Raw genomic sequence first — 18,704 nt, forward strand, 5'->3', positions numbered from 1 at the left:
TTGGGCATTGAGATAATGCTCTTAATCTTATTCCCAATGATCTTGGTGCATAAATATTTTCTCATGTTTTGATCAAAATCCATGTGGTCGCCAGAAATGCATCAAATTTATGTTTTGAGCATTGAGATAATGCCCCTAGTCTTTTTCTCAACGATCTTGGTGCATAAATAACGATTTTGACTTATTTCGATCAAAATCCATATGGCCTCAGAAAAATAATTTAACATCTTTGAATCACACACATGTGGTTATCAAATGTGCACGTGATGTACTTTTTTAGCATCGAGATAATGCGTTTGAAACCTTTTAATTTAAATTCATGTATAAAGTATAATTTTGGCTACATTTTGCTCTAAAACTTTCGACCTATATCACAGAGAAGAGTTATATTGAATTGTTACACATTTAAGCATTCGCCAGTCATAGGGAATAATGTAGCGAAAGTCCGAACTCGATAGGGGAAAGGGGGGCACATGTGGACAGGGGGTGCATGTGGGCAGTTTGAATTCAGCGCTTTATAAGGCATGAATAAATTCGAAAAAATTCTCATAGATGTCTCTGATTATACCTAATGTGTGAATAAAGTTTGAACATTTAACAGCTGATAGTGTTTGTGTTATGGTTGAAAGCACGTTTGAATGGTGACAAAGTAAACTTATTAGAGGAATATAATCGGTGATCATCAAGTAAGTAGATTGTATGTATAATACTGCTAATAACTTATGTTTACAAACCTTAACTAGGGGTTATTACTACCACAATATTTTACCTGTGAAAATCACCCTTGTGTTTAAAACAATTTTTCATCTACAAATTGTAACCGGGGCACATGTGGACATGCAGATACGGGGTAGATGTGGACTGTCCACATCTACCCCACAGTCCACATTTACTCCACACCGTGTCCTAAAGTCTATGTTTCAATACCCACAAATTTTCTTTTTTACAGTATGGTAAGGACTTATAAGCACAAAACATCGAGAGCTGATATTGATGAAACTATTGTCGCAAGAGCCCTTACAGAAATTAGTAATGGCAGAATGTCATTGCGTACAGCAGCATCGGAATTTGGCTTAAAGAAATCAATGTTGCACAAACGTTTCAAAAAGCAACGGAACACAACGGAAGATTCCGGTGCAGAATCTGATACTGTAGACCAAGGCAAGTCAAAATATGCTAGCAATCAAGTATTTTCAGCAGAAGAAGAAAATATGTTGAATAGTTATCTTCTTAAAAGTTCATCAATTCACTATGGTTTGACTTTGCGTCAAACAAGAACACTAGCTTACGAGTATGCCCTTAAACTAAATAAAAAATTTCCCAATAAATGGAATGTAGAAAAACAGGCGGGGATTGACTGGATGAAATCATTCTTAAAGAGACACAAAAACATTTCTTTAAGAAAACCTGAAAACACTAGCCTCGCTCGTGCAACTTCCTTCAATCCAGCAAACGTTAATGCATTTTTTTGTAATTATAAGAGCGTATTAGAAAAATTCAAATTTGAACCAAACCGTATACTAAATTTGGATGAAACTGGCATAACTACTGTCCTACCCTCTCCAAAGGTTCTCACTGAGAAAGGCAAGAAACAAGTAGGTCAGATAGTATCTTCTGAACGTGGCCAGCTTGTTACCTTTGTAGGAATTATAACAGCAACAGGAAATGCACTACCTCCAATTTATGTATTTCCCAGGGTCCATGCAAAAGACCACTTTGTGAATGGCGGACCTATTGGAGCTGTTGGTTTGGCTCATAAAAGCGGCTGGATGACTGCAGAGTTATTTATGAATGTACTGAAGCATATTGTGCACCATCTATCACCGTCGAAGGAAAACCCCATTTTATTACTCATCGATAACCACAAATCACATATATCTCTGCCAGCTTTGTGTTTTTGTAAAGAGAATGGTATTGTTGTCCCGCGTTCCCACCGCATTGCTCCCACAGGCTTCAACCACTAGATGTTGGAGTCTATGGGCCTTTTAAGGCAATTTTAAAATCCACCTTCAATAACCACATGGCTACACATCCCGGGAAGCAAATTACAATATATGACATTCCACAATTGTCTAAGCAACCATTCTTGCTAAGCTTCATCCCAAAGAACATTACAAAAGCTTTTGAAGCTACTGGTTTGTGGCCACTAAATGAACTTGTGTTCACCGAGGCAGACTTTCAGAGTTCATATGTTTCTGATAGGCCAGTAACTGATTCAGTTGTAAATAGTAATTTAAGCAACACAGGCACTACAGGTCAAAATGCCACTAGGCCAGAAAATAAATCTGTTCTTGATGAACGTGATACTACACCTCCAGGACCCTCTGGAATTGTGACCCCTGAAGTCCTCAGACCATACCCGAAAGCTGCGCCAAGACGAAATGTCCAAAGAAGGACAGGCAAATCATGTATATATACAAGTACGCCAGAAATGGATGCTATTAAGAACAAAGAACAAGAAAGACAAATTCCAAAGGAAAAGAAACGAAATGTGAAACGGGTTATTTTTGAAAGTTCGCCAGATAAAGAGCACATGGATGCAGAGGATTCTTCAGAAGAAGGTGGCTCTTTTTCTGATGAGGGATTTGACGGAAACGATTTTGCGGAAGAACATTCGATTTTGGACAGCGATGTGATTTCTACGGATGACTTTGTGCTTGTTAAATTTGCCACAAAGAAGACTTTTATATATTATGTTGCCCTTGTACAAAAATTGTTTGAAGGTGGTGTGGAGTGTGAAGTTAAATATCTACGACGCAAATTACCTGGATGGAGTTTTCACTTTCCTGTCATTAGTGACATAGCTACTGTTATAAGAGACGATATTGTGCTCAAGTTACCTAAGCCAGTGAATCATAAAGGGACAGCAAGAACCTCTGACTACTTTAAATTCGGTGTAGACCTCACGAAGTATAATGTAAATTAACTCTAAATTTAGATATTCTGCAGAAAATTTCGACATAACTTACTTAGATTTTCATTTTGTAACAAGTGTCCACATGGACCCCTTCCACTGTCCAAATGCACCCTCTAATGGGGTACAAGTGGACAAACACATTTTTTTTTCTTTAAAGGCATTATGCACATTTTGTTTATATTTTAAGCATTCATGTACTTAGTATGCATTTCACAATATCCGCCCGATGTTACTACTGTAAAGAAAATGTAAAATTGATGGAAAATTAAAAAAATATTGAATTTTGAAAAAAGCTGTCCACATGCACCCCCCTCTCCCCCTACTTGTCCATGTACTCGAATGAAATTTACAAAGAAAATTTAATTACATTTATTTTCACAAATAATTGTTTACAAATAAAACACTCGGTTTGCCCAAATTAGGAGAACTCGCGTACAGTGACGTAACTAGGTATTTTTCGAAGCGGTGCCGGATCTGGTTTTGGCGCCCTACCATATTTGCCCACCTTGTCACTTACCATTGAGCTCTAATGAATAAAACACTGTACATTTTTGAGAGAAACTTACACGAAATTTTAAAAGCACTGCACTACTTAAATTTTAGAAAAATGCTTTGAATAACGAAGAATAAAAATACATTTATAATGTTCTCAATTCTCGCGTCAAATTTAGCTATGACATAGGGTACAAGTCGTAGAAATGATTGCGTTTTAGAATAAGGGTGCAAATGCTACACTAATACAGACTATTGTATATATCACAAATAAAGTATTATTATTAGCTTAAATCTGCAGCCTTTTCCTACCGCTGTAACTTTGTTCTACAAGGGCCATCCAGAAAGTTTTGAAATAAAAAATTAAGACAATGTAAGAAACAACTTTTATTATATAAGTACATTTGGAAGCTACACTCTTAGGCTATTTTTCAACATAGTCGCCATTCATATTGAGGCGCTTACCATAGCGTGGTACAAGTGTTTTGATTCAAACTTTGTATACTTCCGCCGTCTGTGGGGGCGTCAGAAGTGGGTACCGACAAAGGGAATGTGGTAGCCCCCTGACAAGATCTTATTGATTGTGGAGTCAAAACTGCCTAATAAAAGTACTGATCTGCCACACAAAATTGCGCTGAAATCCCTTGGATGTTCCGTTCATCCTAAAGGACTGTAAATTTAGTTTTAATTATATTTCACTGCACCCTGTATTCGTCTTTAGCAAACTATTAGAATTTAACCGCCGTTCTTGTCTTTTATGGCTGGCCTATACGGTACACCGCGATGCCCATCCCGACTTAGTGCCCTCGGTGCTTCAGCGCTTCCAGCGCGCCCTCTCCCATTCAGAGCGCGGTGCCGCGGTACCTTTGGCACCTACCTAGTTACGCCACTGCTCGCGTACTGGGTTCATAAACACGTGACGACATTTTTAGAACAATGCCAAACACATTAAATCAAAATTACACTATCTATATTAAATCTTCAGTAACAAATAATAATATATAACAATGTTCATCAAACCCCACAGACGAAACTAGAAAAACAATAGCACACAACACTTATGTGGTCTTCAAGGTGTTGGATTTTATTATTGTTCAAAATAGACACTAACTTTTTGATTGTTGCTTATTGATCTTTCAAAAACGATACAGGTCGATCACAAATTATATGGTGAGAACTGACTGTCGCCAAACGGGGTACCGGTATAACACAACCAGATTCACAACCGACGACGACGACATAAATTCCAAAAACTCTTTGTGCTGAATAATAACTGTCGTAAAATGTCAGGAATTCCTATTGCCGTCTGTGTCTTGACGTCTGGCATACACAATTTAAATTTCAATTTAAATAAAACGACGAACCATCTGCAGACTGATCAGTGTGCAATATATTGTGAGTTTACGTTCAAGTTCTTTACGTTTTGAAAATAATAAAACCTTCCATATAACTGAAACTGAAGTGTATTTGAAATGAGTGTGCAATGTAAACAACTCTGATACATCCACATGTGACGTTTTAATTTGACTATGATATGAATAGTAGATTAAATATTGTTTAATTTATGTCTATGCAAGGGAAAAGGTTTTAGGCAAAATGTATTTATATACTGTTTCGTCGTGTATAAAACATTGTTGCGTTATTCCACCTCCGACCACATGTCTTCGTATCTTCTACGCTGGTAGTCTTCGTGTAATATATAACTTACCTTGGTTGTTGGGAGGAAACGTCTGGTATTTAGATTCTGAGGTTCGTTCTTTTGTTTTGCTGCGACTTGTCAATAAAGGGCGCGAAAGTGAAATTTTAATTTTATTGTATTTGTGTCTACCTTTCCATCAAATTAAAAAAAAATATGTTGCCAGATGGCAATCAAAAGCATCAAAGTCGAAACTTCAAATGGAAACAACGTACCTTTTCTGAACACACTGTACAAATCTCAAAATCAAATCTCGAAGATGTAATTCCATGCAATGATGATGCCCAATTTCTACTACGCAAAATTTTAACAATGCAGCTGGAAACAATGAGGCAAAATCTGGAAACTGTTTTGAAACCTGATTTCACGAGGTCAAATAACTACTGTATCTTTATTGTGTCTTAGGTAATATCATTCGATTCTCAGCCAGTTGCTTATAAAAATGTTTAACGATTATTCCTTAATGTTCACTTTTTACTTTCCCGAATTTCGTTTAATTTGTACGAACTTAGATGGCAGTGTTTTACCTTTTGAAAACCCCTAAAATATGTCTACTCACGATACTTTGTCTCCCTTTCGCATGCGCAACGATCACTATTTTTATTAACAAACTAAGTTTTCCCTACGCATTCATTACTTACTTGATTTTGAAAGTTCTGTCGTTCACTAGTTTTAAAGTATTGTTATTTGTTTTCCTTTTCTACCCAATGTGGGATTGTTGTGGGACCTACAAGATGTGGCAAAACAAGTCTCACTACAGCCTTGGATCAATCTATCGAAAATTATATTTTTTCCGTGGTCCGCGACCGCTAGAAGATCTACCGTCTACAAGAGTAATGAGATTATCATCTTTGCGACATAGCGTCCGACTCGTACTCTTAAAATAACGACCACGTTTCGTATCGTATCATCTAAAATCTAAATCATCAACATTTCTAAAAAATTTAGAAATTAGACTTGTTTATTTTGTATCCTGTATCGTTCGATTGGTTTCAATTTTGCTTATCCCTTGCTTTCTCTAACTACTTATCTGTGTTGGATTGATACAATGATCTTATACTACTTTGTTTGACGTACAATATGAATTAAAATGGAATTTATTTTATTTCTAGATCTGACGCCGAACTACAGTATGCAAAAAGTTTATCAAAGCTCAGCGGAAAATTGGCACGGGCCTGCAGGGAGGGCGTCGGAGGTTTGAACGACACATGGAGGTCTATCGCGGTCGAACTGGAAACTCGAGCGGAGGCTCATCGAGTCTTAGGGACGGCGTTACTCGAGGACGCCACTCGTCCATTAAAAACCCTAACCGAAAATCAACACAAGATTCGCAAACAAGCCGAAATTGGGGTGGATAAATCGACCAAAGTTCTTTCGGAATGGAGGGCGGCGGAAGCGAAAAGTAAAAAACACAGCCACGCGTGTGCCCGAGATAATGAAAAATTACAAGATGCTTTACTAGACGTTAGGTAAGTGTTATCCATCAGCTCTTGTTCACCAAATCTGGGGTTAATATCCACTGCGCACATACATACATATGTTCCGTAATTGGTAACCAGAATAATGTCTAATGTTAATGTGAATCCAAACTGAATACAATAGTTGGTTCTTCGTTCTGATGATTAAACGTATGTGATTGATTAATATATTTCACGTTCCACTTCATGCTTCAAGGTACACGGTATCATTACCCATTTTAAACAAAGTGGACAATGACCATGAAGGGAATATTTTAAATTTAAAATCATTGTGTAGGTACTGAAACTACCTAATGCAATCAAGTTAGCACACGTCATCAAACTCGTATCCATTTCGGCCTAGCACAATGGAATGATCAATGGTTGAAGTTTCTTTATCTACTTGCTTTGTTAATCTAAATAAACTTGTTTTGAGAAACGGTATGGTTATTTCCCCTTTTTTCTGGATGTTATGGGTGATAGAACTTAATTAGGAAATATAAAATTTCAATTGAATGTAGGAGACAGGTATAGCAAAATCATTTTTTCATTCTATAAGTATACTAGTATACCGACACCGTCATCAGCCGGTTAACCTCTAGGGAAAAGTTACTGGCGACAGTCTGACGGGCGATAAAACAAACTTAATGTTTTTACGTCACCGAAACAGCTGAATCAGAATGACTCACAGTGATGTTAGTGTACAAACAGAGTGGAAGCAGGTTTCTCGCTTTTCGGTATCTCGCGCCGATAGGAGCTGTGACTACTGCACACAATAAAAGCGAGAAAAAGCGAAGCCGGTGCCGCAGTGGTTGCGTTCCCGACCGCTATTCGGAAGGTTGTGGGTTCGATTATCGCTTATAGAGGTTTTCTCAAACACTGTCCTTATAAGAGCTTCTTTATCCGAAACTCGCGGGAGAAACGGCAGAAACTAAATTTTTATTCCGACAAAAGCGTGGACGCAGGCGACCGGCGCCGACAAGTTTTAACCTGCTTTCACTCCGTACACGCTAATTCGAAAACATTATATGATTTCCAAAGCGAGAAGCGCGAGTCGTCGCTGGTAACCGGCAAGCGAGAAACTTGCCTCCACTCTGTTCGTACCCTTATGCAGCATCGTGAGAGTCGCGGAGTAAGCGATCTCGAAATCTGGTTGGTTTTAATAGATGGCCTTTATTCGCACTTGATTGGGTTAAGTAGATACAATTTATTGGTTACTGATGGCCCATTTAACCTATTAGCGGCATTTTGTAGGCGTGTTAGATAATTAAAAAAGAGTATGGACGGGTCCAGGAGAGATGGGGGTAAGGCATTCGGTTTTGGACCATCAGAGCGGAAAGTCTTTGGTCCGAAACAATAGATTTTATAGCATTAAACGTGAAGCTATTAGTTCGTTCAATTCGCGTGTGGTTCTTGATTGCCCTAGAGTTAATGAACCTGCAATTAAAGCCGTTCGTCAGTCCAAAATCGAAGAGCTGTAAATAACCGAATTCGAAGAACTCCACAAATGATCAGTAGGTACGGAAGTATCGTACGTGACGCATTTTAAAGGTTATCAGAGGTCAATAGTCATTTTTGTGGTGTCATTTCATTTTCAAAGTTCTACCATATTTCTTTTTCAGGAGTATCAGAGGTCCGATTTTTGTAGCTCAAGGTGAAGTTTAAAGGGTACTCGCCTCCTGGAGATGACCTTGCAAAGTGGGTCAGGGTGAAACTCTTACGTCGCTTCGGTCGTTCACACCTAAACATTTCCTCCCCTCTCATTTGGGACAAATGACCGTTTATTATAACAAAAAAATAATGTGCAAATACTCCGTCTATAGCATCTATTTAGCGCGTTTCAAGAAATATTTTTATTGGTTTGCACGGGCCAGATTTCGGCTTCGATATTCAACCCACATAATATTCAGCTTTGAAGGTATCGAGTTGTAATTTTTCCAACAATCAAAGACTTTTGATACCCGAAAATTGCAATAATTTGTAATTTGATACCCAAAAAATGACAAAATTTGTAATTTGATACACAAAAAAACGTCACCGTTTGTAATTTGATACCCGAAAAATTGCCAAAATTGTTAACATTTGTAGCTGGCTGTTCGCAAAATTCCATGAAATAGTATATTTTACTTTTACGGACAATGCATTTATTATGGCACGACCGAATTCGGTTTTTATATTTCAGAATATCGCTTGTGAAAAGCAGGAATGTTCGGTTTCTTAGTTCTTAATCGTAAAGAAAGCAAGTCTTGATGATGGTCGTTTTCGAAAGGGATCCGATCAGTATTGTAACGGAAACGCTCCAGACATGACGTCACCTTTGGCGCTCTGAAATTTTCTACGCGCGCGATAGTGGGATTTGTGTAGGAATATTCGAGACTGTACGCGAATGTTCCTGGACTTACATTGCTTGCGTGTATAAATGGTTGCGGACCGAACATCGCGGCAGTTTTTACTACCGAACGAGATCGAGCGCGGAAATATAAATTACGAAGTGTGTGATATAAATAATCGATATAAATTGTACGGTTTTTATAGTGTTTTAGTTTTGTTTAATAAATATTGATATAAATCGAACCCGAATTTATAAATAACGTTACAGTATATAATACCGTCACCTTCCTATCCCAACGTATTTACAAGTGTTTCATGAAGTGTAAACCATCGCAGCCATCATTACACGCGTATAGTTGTTTGTAGAATTATGCCGAAACGCAAATCGATACCGAACCTAAACGCCACTCAAAACAAACGTGAACGCAAGCCTAAATGTAAACGCGAGCCCAAACGTGAAGGTTCAATTGGTGTGTGTAACATCTGGATCCGATTCGCGCTCACGTTTGGATTCGCGTTCACCTTTGGGCTAGGATTCGGTTTAATACCTTGTTTAAAGTCGCTTTCTCCAGTTTCCCATGCTCTCTTAGCCGAAAACTCTTTAATAGTTGCATTGACAAAAGCACATGGTCGAATACAAAAATTAAATCTTGGTACCTTCAAAACTGAATGAGTTACAATGAATTACAAATTTTGTCAATTCTTTCAATTGTTGCAGAGAAAAATCAAAACTATGTTCTAATTGCGGGTTCAGAGGAACCTCTAAGTGATGACCGGTTGTGCGAAAAGTATAGATAGGTTTATATCAAGGGTGTATCAATTCTATCAAAATAATGGTGCTCATCCGCGTAAATTGAGTGGAAGAAAATCATTTAGGGAAATAGTTTCTTTTCTGGGAATAATTAGGAACTGTTGCAACACGCATTGCCCTCTGATGACCTTGAAAGTAGAATATGATTACAAAGATATGGAGATCATTGAGCTTGGACAACCTTGAAAATGAAGTGACATCACAAAAAATGGGATCATTGATCTTGAAAATGAAATAATGAAAAAAATGCGGTCATTGAACTTTGATGACCTTCGAACTTCACCTTGACCTACTTTTCAAAGTCACCACCAGATGGCGAGCGACCTTGAACTGAGCTAGGTTCTCCCTCATATGTACTCGTGCGCTATAGACAACTTCATTATTTGTGGGGCAATTTTATCGAAATGTTAGGGTCGGTTTGTCTAATAAAAACAAATAAAATGGAGATACCAACATCGTCTCAATCATTCACATTCTAAAGTTCCTTCAGGGCCAGATGCTTTTTTGTTCCTTCTTTTTATTCCTTTTGGATTACGAAGCTCAGAAATTGATTTATTTTAACTCGTTTGGGAAAGTATAGTTTCTCTTTATTAGAAACTAAAGCTACTGCTATCTAATCTCCAGACCCTAATACATAACTCTGGTTTCTTATCTCTCCTCGGTTTTGAAAATGATTACCTTTAAACTTAATTTTTACTAAATCGAGATAAATCGACAACCTTTTCAATAAATGATCCAGCTACCTACACTCTGATCTGATCATCAAGAAACTTGAAAGCGATTTTCCCAAAAGGGATCTGAAGGTGTTTTTAATCCAGTAATCAATTCAAGACATACGTCCTATTTTAACATATCCGTTTTTGATTTCAGATTATCAAAAACGACTAGTTTGATTCAATTGGCTCATATGCACAACCAGAAAGTGTTATCGGAAAAAGAAAACGCAAAGGTAAGTTGAAGGGCAAAACGCGCAGTCAATAATCATTTTTTCATTCAGTTGGAAGGTAAGAGGCGTAAGGCAGAAGATGCAGTAAAAAAGGCCGACATTGAATATTATACGTTATGCGTCAGAGCCGAACGCGCAAGGTAAACCCCGTCACATGCACAGATCGACAATTTAAATTTGCCTCTTTCAGACTAGAGTGGGAATCTGACATATTGAGGGGTTCGAATACATTTCAAGTACTAGAAGAAGAAAGACTGAATAATTTAAAATCTGTTTTAAATTCGTATTTACACCACAGCAATCAATTGGGACCTCGTCTTGTTGAGGTATAATCTGAGCAATCTAGAGCTCTACTAATCATTACTTCACAGGCAACCGAAAGGTTATCGGGTCCAGTTGCGCAAGCAGATCCCTCCAAGGATTTGTCAACATTTGTGAATCTTCGCAACTCCTCGCAACAAACCGCAGAGCAACTGCTTCCCGACTTTTACTGTGAACACATTACCTTGGCCATGAACAGAGACAGGAGAAAACAGGTTGGTGGTAACGTTTAGCTGTCCCATCGCTAATTTTCTTGTCCTAGGCATTAGTGAAACTCCTCCAGCTTATTAGGCAGGACATTGAGCGAGAAAGGAAGTCGAAAAATGGCCTGGAAAACTTATCAAAGGCTATCAAACAAACGCCAAATTTCGGAGCGGAAGATTCACAACAGAACGTTTCTGAAAAATTATACCACGTAAGTATCGAGATATTCGCAGCAATTCGACCTGGTAATTCAATATTTCACAGATGAAGTCAATGTTAACCTACCTGGAAGGTGCAAGATACAAAGTACAAAACGCTTTAGCCGAATTAGATAGTAAACCAAAAACGGGTCACCCACTAGCCCCTCACATTACAGTTACCAGAGATAAAGCAGGATTGCAGCAAAGTGTTTTAAAGGTTACCTTTCAATGTTGTTTGTGAATTTGTCTGGTATTGCTTGGTTTTATAGGTACCTGATTGGTTGCGCGAAGAATTTGTAGAACCCGAAAAGAGCCCAGTCAGCGAAAAATCTATTAAATCCGGCCATATCAACGAGATTGACTACCTTGAACCGGACTGGACAGATCGTGGCGCAGCGGATGGTAACTCTAATCAGCCGGATTCCGATTTTGGTACGAAATCGCCTTGATTGTGAATATTCTAACCCTACTGTATTCCCAGATGAGTTTTCATCGCAAGGTAGTTCTGCAACTGAAGAAAATCCGGTGCAACCGATAGCTCAGTGCAAAGCTCTCTACACCTACACGCCGAATCTTCCTGATGAATTGGCACTACATCCGGGAGATGTTCTATCCGTTTACAGAAAACAAGAGGACGGTTGGTGGTTGGGAGAGTGCAAGGGTTCTGTGGGTATTTTTCCAGCAACGTACGTTGAAAGTTTACAAGCATAATAGGTTGTTCTCAGGAATTGTTTTGTATTGGTGTGCTATTATAGTGAAATACCAAACGGTTAAGTTTTATAATTGCATTTATATAAATTATTTTCTAGTGAAGTATGCGATGTAAAAACAATAATTAAATACCTAGGCCGTAAAACTGTAAAAATATGTGAGATTTTTGCAATGTTATTTTCATTATATGAAACATCAGTAGTTGCATTAATCTAATTCTGTTGTACCTATTAATAAATTTTCTTCCATTTAAAAATGTATAACACTTTGGTGTAATTATTCTCTTCTTGGGTCATTACAGATTCATGCAGTGACACGATGATGATAATGCATCAATGACTGGCGAAATACGAAAAAGATTCATTAATCTGAGATGTCAATCAATTTAATGGTAGTAACAGCAAAAACTTTAGCATTGGACTTACAACTTGGCACCCGAGCATGGACCGGCCTCTTTCTTACGCATCGTGCAGTAGGAAGATGCGTTGCAGCGTCACGTGGTGAACTGTAGAATCAGGCGTGACTGAAACGTCTTATGAGACACCTCGAAACCCCTGCGTGCTCTGGAAAAGAACGACCTTCTGAGTCAAAGTTATCAGGAGCTCAACGACTAAAAAAGTCAAAGGTGGCACTCATACAGGCAAACACATTGGGCGCGGTTTCGGTTTCTCGAAGTTACAAAGCTACTTAAACCTGTAACCAGGGTATTACCACAAGGGAGTGAAGAGTAGTGGGTCACAAAGAGGACCCTGAAGAGCAACAGTTAGTAGCCCTTATGGACCAGATTCCCTGGGACAAACTGGGGGAGGTCTGTGAACATCGTCCACATTTTAACTTTTAGATGGAAAAACTTGGAAACCACCTTGAGAGGCAAGTCATGTGAAGAAAAGTGTAGACAATGACCCCGGAACGGTCATAATAGAACAGATATCCGCTGAAGACAAAAACCTCATAAAAAGTGCCATGGTGGCATGAAGGATTCACTAGAATACGGTGGAAGACTAAGAGGCTTTTTAATATAGCAAAAAGAACAGCAGGTGGGTGGGATACATATTTAGTTCACTTATAGCCTACCATAAATCCATAAAAAGGGCAAAGAGAGGGCCCTGGAGGAAATATACTGCGAGGGCATCTAAATAGCGCCCGAAACAGCAATACTCTAAACTCTAAAATACCCTTTTAAAAAAACACGAAGAAAAGATATGAAACTGGAATGATTATAAGAGTTACACGGAAACCGAAGAATACACTTTGGAGCTCCGAGATCCATAATGTTAAAATTTAATCTAAATCATGACGTTTGAGCGTACTCTCTCAATCTCCTGCCATAGCCATAAAAATAAATAAATAAATAAAAATAAATAATAAATAAAAATAAATAAATAAAAAGATTACCGGTCACAGAAGACTTCATCCCGGTCTACAATCTATGTTTTTCTGAAGATCCCAGCTGTCAACATTTGTATGTCAACATAAGGTGTACTGTGACCGGCAATCTTTCCTGGCGAGAGTAATATACAGTGAGTTTTTTTTTAATGCGAACATAGGAGTTTGCATGCAATGTAATTTCCCTATGTTCGATTTTTAAAAAAACACATCAATCTATGAGATGTGCGCGGTTCACATTCCCTAATCGCGCAACATGTGTGACTATGAACAGCAACTCATAGTCGTTATGATGAAGAGCACTCGGTAAGATTTTTTTAAATAAGCCATGCCAGGCCATAGCAACTTTAGGATACATTTTTATTAAACTTACGAAAACTTGACTTCACATGGCACGCGCTGACATCACAATTCATTGTGAACCAACCTTCAATTATTTGTAGGTCATGTGCACCTGGTATTCTACTAATTTGATCTATTCAATACATAAATGGAGAAAATAAGAAAATAAATAACGACAAATAACAATTACAATAAATGTTCGAAGTGTCCTCCTTGACATTCTAAGCAAACCTAACCGATTTCGTAACTAAATTAGACGGCGGTATTTTTAAAAATATGACAGCTGTCAATTGTATCTACTACTCATTTGAACTACTCAATAGATTGATGTGTTTTTTTTAAAATCGAACATAGGGAAATTACATTGCATGCAAACTCCTATGTTCGCATTAAAAAAAAATTCACTGCATATAATATTGTACTATGCGATCATGTTTACATGGAAAATCTTCTTCTAATTTGAATTGTCCTATTGTCGCCACTGTCTATCTATAAAGTCAGTGTACTTTGTTATTGCTAGATAGTGACATCTAGCAAAGCAATCGCCAATGTAGTTAATTTTAAGGCACCGCACGCTCTATAAATAAAATAATGTCCACGTTGTTACCTTACACGCTACCATTGTATAACATACAGTGAATTTTTTTAAATGCGAACATAGGAGTTTGTATGCAATGTAATTTCCCTATGTTCGATTAAAAAAAACACATCAATCTATTGAGTAGTTCAAATGAGTAGTAGATACAAATGACAGCTGTCACATTTTTAAAAATACCGCGGTTCAATTTAATTAGGAAATCGGTTAGGTTATTGCTTAGAATGTCAAGGAGGACACTTCGAACATTTATTGTAATTGTTTTCGGTATTTATTTTCTTATTTTCTTCATTTATGTATTGAATAAATCAAATTAGTAGAATACCAGGTGCACATGACCTACAAATAATTGAAGGTTGGTTCACAATGAATTTGTGATGTCAGCGCGTGCCATGTGAAGTCAAGTTATCGTAAGTTAAAAAAAATGTATCCTAAAGTTGCTATGGCTTCACATGGCTTATTTAAAAAGCTCTTACCGAGTGCTCTTCATCATAAAGACTATGAGTTGCGGTTCATAGTCACACAAGTTGCGCGTTTTGGGAATGTGTACCGCGCACACCTCATAGATTGGTGTGTTTTTTTTAAAATCGAACATAGGGAAATTACATTGCATGCAAGCTCCTATGTTCGCATTAAAAAAAATCTCACTGTATACCTACAATGGAGCTATTTACAAAAGATGACGCTTTTTGATTGATTATTCCTTTTTATTGCATAGGTACATTTGATAGAAAAGGCCCATCTTCTTTTATTTAAAAAAGAAAAACGCAAAAGTAGATTCTTTCAATTTCGAAGACGCATTATTGATCCCATTTCCGCAACTATAGCAGTATCAAATACATTGTTCAATCATCATCACGTTGACGAATTGAGGCAACGATATTTTCAACAGGGTAAAGCTTGCCGCACACACTGCAAATGCCACAGGTCGATATTTGAATCAATTTTACCATAAATCATAATCGCTTCATCAGCACAAGGTTTAGGGCCTCCTCGTTCTCCGGATTTAACTCCATTCAATTTTTTTTTGTTTTCTATAACGTTAAAAAAGAACATCTTCCAGAATAGTCTCCACACACATGATAAACTTCGAGAAGCAGTCACTAGGCCCTAGGGGAACTGCACCTACAGATCACAGTGCAGACAACTTTTAAATCAATTCATTAATCATTGCAATATGTACTTGTAAATTTGTAAATTAAGTATAAATAAGTCAGATACGCCACCGTAATTAAGTATAGGCACAGATTTAAATCTGTGGTATAAGTAGAGGAATGATCATCAGATACTAAATCTGTGCTATTACGAACCTTACTTGTTTTTCGGGAAATTCTTTCTTCAATCTTTTTAGATCACTCTTTATAATAATATACGTACACTTTCCTGTTTTTCATTTAAACGTACCTATCTTGCTAATTGCCGGGGTGGTGTTTAGTAAGCAATTTTATAGAGGGAATGTCTAACAGCGGTCTACTAGTTGTAGGTAAATAATTGTTTTGTACCTATACCTAAATATGTATAATAAATATAAGTAATTGCATGCAAGAAAGACGTATCTAAAAAAATAGATAAATAGTCAAGTAGGTATCTAGTGTAGTATTAACATATCCCATGAAATTAATCAGATACACTTTAGTGCGTCCGTAAACAAACGTACAAATCGTAATAGCATTTCGACAATTCCCAGGATGCACCCCAGTTTAAACTAGGGCTATAATATTTTTTGAGCAGGGTCACGATAACCACCGAGACAATGCCCTAAACATATTGCCGGTACTTAGAGGAACGTGGCCTATCAATTAGGGGTTATTATGTAAACTGTTAATGCCGATTCGTGATTTATTTCTGCAACATTTTTGCCGTATTGGCATCATTTTAAGGCGCGCATTTTGTTTTAAGCGAGGTTTTAAGCGTCTTGGTTTGAAAATAACGATCTTGATTAGTAATTTGAACAGTACGTGTAGATAAAAATATCTCATCCGATAACGACTGCTACGCGAATACATAATAACAGCTATTACGACCCTCGTAGGGTGGAGCTTTGAATTGATTGTTTGAAGTGTCAAGAGCCGGTGGAAAGACAAATTTCACGCTTCTTGAACATAACAGATTTGATGATTTGTGTGTGGTTTATAAATCGCAAGCAGTTAACACAGCAATTTGAAAGTAAAGTCGCATGGAAAAATACGTAAATTTGCAGTGAGAGGAAGAGAGTTTATTAAATCAATTCAAACGGATTGAAATTTTAATCCAAAACCACCCCATCGCCAAATAATTACATAACCCGCGCTTAAAATTAAGATCGCACACTTCAAACAAACCAACAAATAAATAATTCAAAGTCCACAACAAAACCAAAATAAATTCATGAAGCTTACCGCAAACAAATCCTGTTGGCTTATCTTTCCAAACAATTGAGCGCTGCCGGTTAGGGTCCGGTCTCTTTTTTTCCGAAACGAAGTACAGGGTGGTTACAAACCATGTTTGACACATGTAAGTGGGGCCTCTCGCTATATGCACGTGGCGCATCCGTGTGCCGGACACGAGGCCCCCAAATCACAAGGAAAGAATAGTTTGTCACTTACAGAAGTGGATACTCCCACATGTTATAATTGCAGAAATCGAAGGGAGTTTCGTGCATTTAATTATATAAATAACTATGAAAGGTCGTTGCTGTTTTTTTTGAGACTTTTGCCTTAAATTTCCAATATTAACAGTTAGTATACGTTATTTTGCTACCAAGATAATTTTATCGCTCTATTATGCTGGATAATTTTCTTCGAGAGTTTAATTTAGTAGAAAATAATAATTTTTCAAACAAAGTATTCATTTCATTGGACAATTTTTCGTGTTTCGTCTCTCCTGTATAATGCTTTGAATATTCAGACCTTTAAAAAGAATCATAACAGTCTATCCCATCCGTATGAGGCGTCTGGATACAAGTACTTTGTGCAAGTATAGACATAGGTATACAGTGTGTCCACGGATTGAGTGCACATAAAGTGTGTATGATACATATGTTTAGAGTTGGGTCTTCATGTTCTGAGGATCGTTCCTGCTTACTCTCAAACTAAGATATTGAAAAAATGACCCAAATCAATTAATATGAAGGGTGTTTTTTGCCGAATTCTAAAAATTAGTCAGAATAAGTAAACTGTCTTTATTTTAACAGATTAACAAAAATGTATTTACAAAAGTTGTTATGGAAGACTTTCAATTTCCATACAAATCAGCATGCTTTGATATTTTTTTCGTCAGCATCCAATACTCTTCAACTCGTTTGTAACAAAAATCAAAGTAGGCTGATTTGTATGAAAATTGAAAGTCTACCATATCTGTCAAGCTGATATGTCCAAGGGCGGGTTTATGCAACTTCTTTATGATTAAGTAATACTTAATTCTTTATTTCTAATCCATTATGCATAGATCTTAACTGTTAAGTAATTTCCCAACACAAATTTATACAATTCCTTAAGTGTTTTTTAACACCAAATAACTGCTAACCTTGAGGGAATTGAGAGGTCAGCTGACATGACGAACAACAAAATTCCATAAATCCGCCCTAAGATGTGATTGTTTTTTACACGATTTACTGATTTTAAAATTGTTGTCTCATGTTGATGAAAAAAATCAAAGTAAGCTGATTTGGGCACACTGTATACATATTGTAACGTAAATTTAATTACGTCGTTTATTTATTTACAAATAATTAACAATAAATTTATCACAGTCTGAAAATGGGCTAATTTATAACAGTAATTATTATTTATCACTCACTATTTAAACATAACTCAGGCGCGTCGATGTTGGAACTGAACTCGAAACACAATTCGATTTGCTTGTATAGCAAACAACATTCTTTCTAGAATGTTCTTAGAATGTTCTAGGGTGTTCAAGGTCGCTTCAGAATGTTCTCGAACCAACAAGTCATATGTCTAGGAATGATTACGTCACATCTGCCGTGCATCTTCCATTCATTAGAATAAAAGCGATCCAGCGTCTTACGAATCGGTTGCGGAGGTTTTCTGGGGTTAAAGCGAGGGACCATTATTTCCATTGCGGTGCACTGGAATACCACCTCCAGCATATTTGCGCACAATGCGCCAGTCCAACTTATCAAGGCCACATCCAATCTTTGGAATTGCCAGTTTTTTGAACGCCATGAATTTGTAGTCGCCGTTTTAAATACTGTAATTATATTCCAAAAATGTTTGTAGACTGGTCTTTTGTTACTAGATAAAAAAGAAATCGTTCCTGTTCCTGTAGGAAATACACTTTATCTTAGCTCCTCGGGA

At 37.3% G+C, this 18,704-nt stretch overlaps 2 protein-coding genes across 3 annotated transcripts; both read left to right on the top strand.

The window, feature by feature from the left end:
- Positions 1-456: 456 nt before the first annotated feature.
- Positions 457-3,211, top strand: LOC116160075. Of its 2 annotated transcripts, none has more exons than XM_031473209.1 (2): positions 457-686; positions 950-3,211. In XM_031473209.1, exon 2 carries the CDS (start codon positions 951-953, stop codon positions 1,962-1,964), a length of 1,014 nt encoding a protein of 337 aa, XP_031329069.1. In that variant the 5' UTR covers positions 457-686; position 950; the 3' UTR covers positions 1,965-3,211. Both variants share the same exon structure in this region, with proteins under 2 accessions (XP_031329069.1, XP_031329070.1).
- Positions 3,212-5,271: 2,060 nt separating this feature from the next.
- Positions 5,272-12,346, top strand: LOC116159036 (nostrin-like). Its single transcript, XM_031471930.1, has 10 exons — positions 5,272-5,366; positions 6,218-6,574; positions 10,575-10,653; positions 10,702-10,790; positions 10,841-10,976; positions 11,022-11,186; positions 11,234-11,386; positions 11,440-11,592; positions 11,645-11,807; positions 11,857-12,346. The coding sequence occupies exons 1-10, from the start codon at positions 5,272-5,274 to the stop codon at positions 12,084-12,086; spliced, it is 1,620 nt and encodes a 539-aa protein (XP_031327790.1). The 3' UTR covers positions 12,087-12,346.
- The last annotated feature ends 6,358 nt before the right edge of the window (positions 12,347-18,704 follow it).

The sequence above is a fragment of the Photinus pyralis genome, unplaced genomic scaffold (assembly GCF_008802855.1).
Source record: "Photinus pyralis isolate 1611_PpyrPB1 unplaced genomic scaffold, Ppyr1.3 Ppyr1.4_LG1, whole genome shotgun sequence".
Lineage (NCBI taxonomy): Eukaryota > Metazoa > Arthropoda > Insecta > Coleoptera > Lampyridae > Photinus > Photinus pyralis.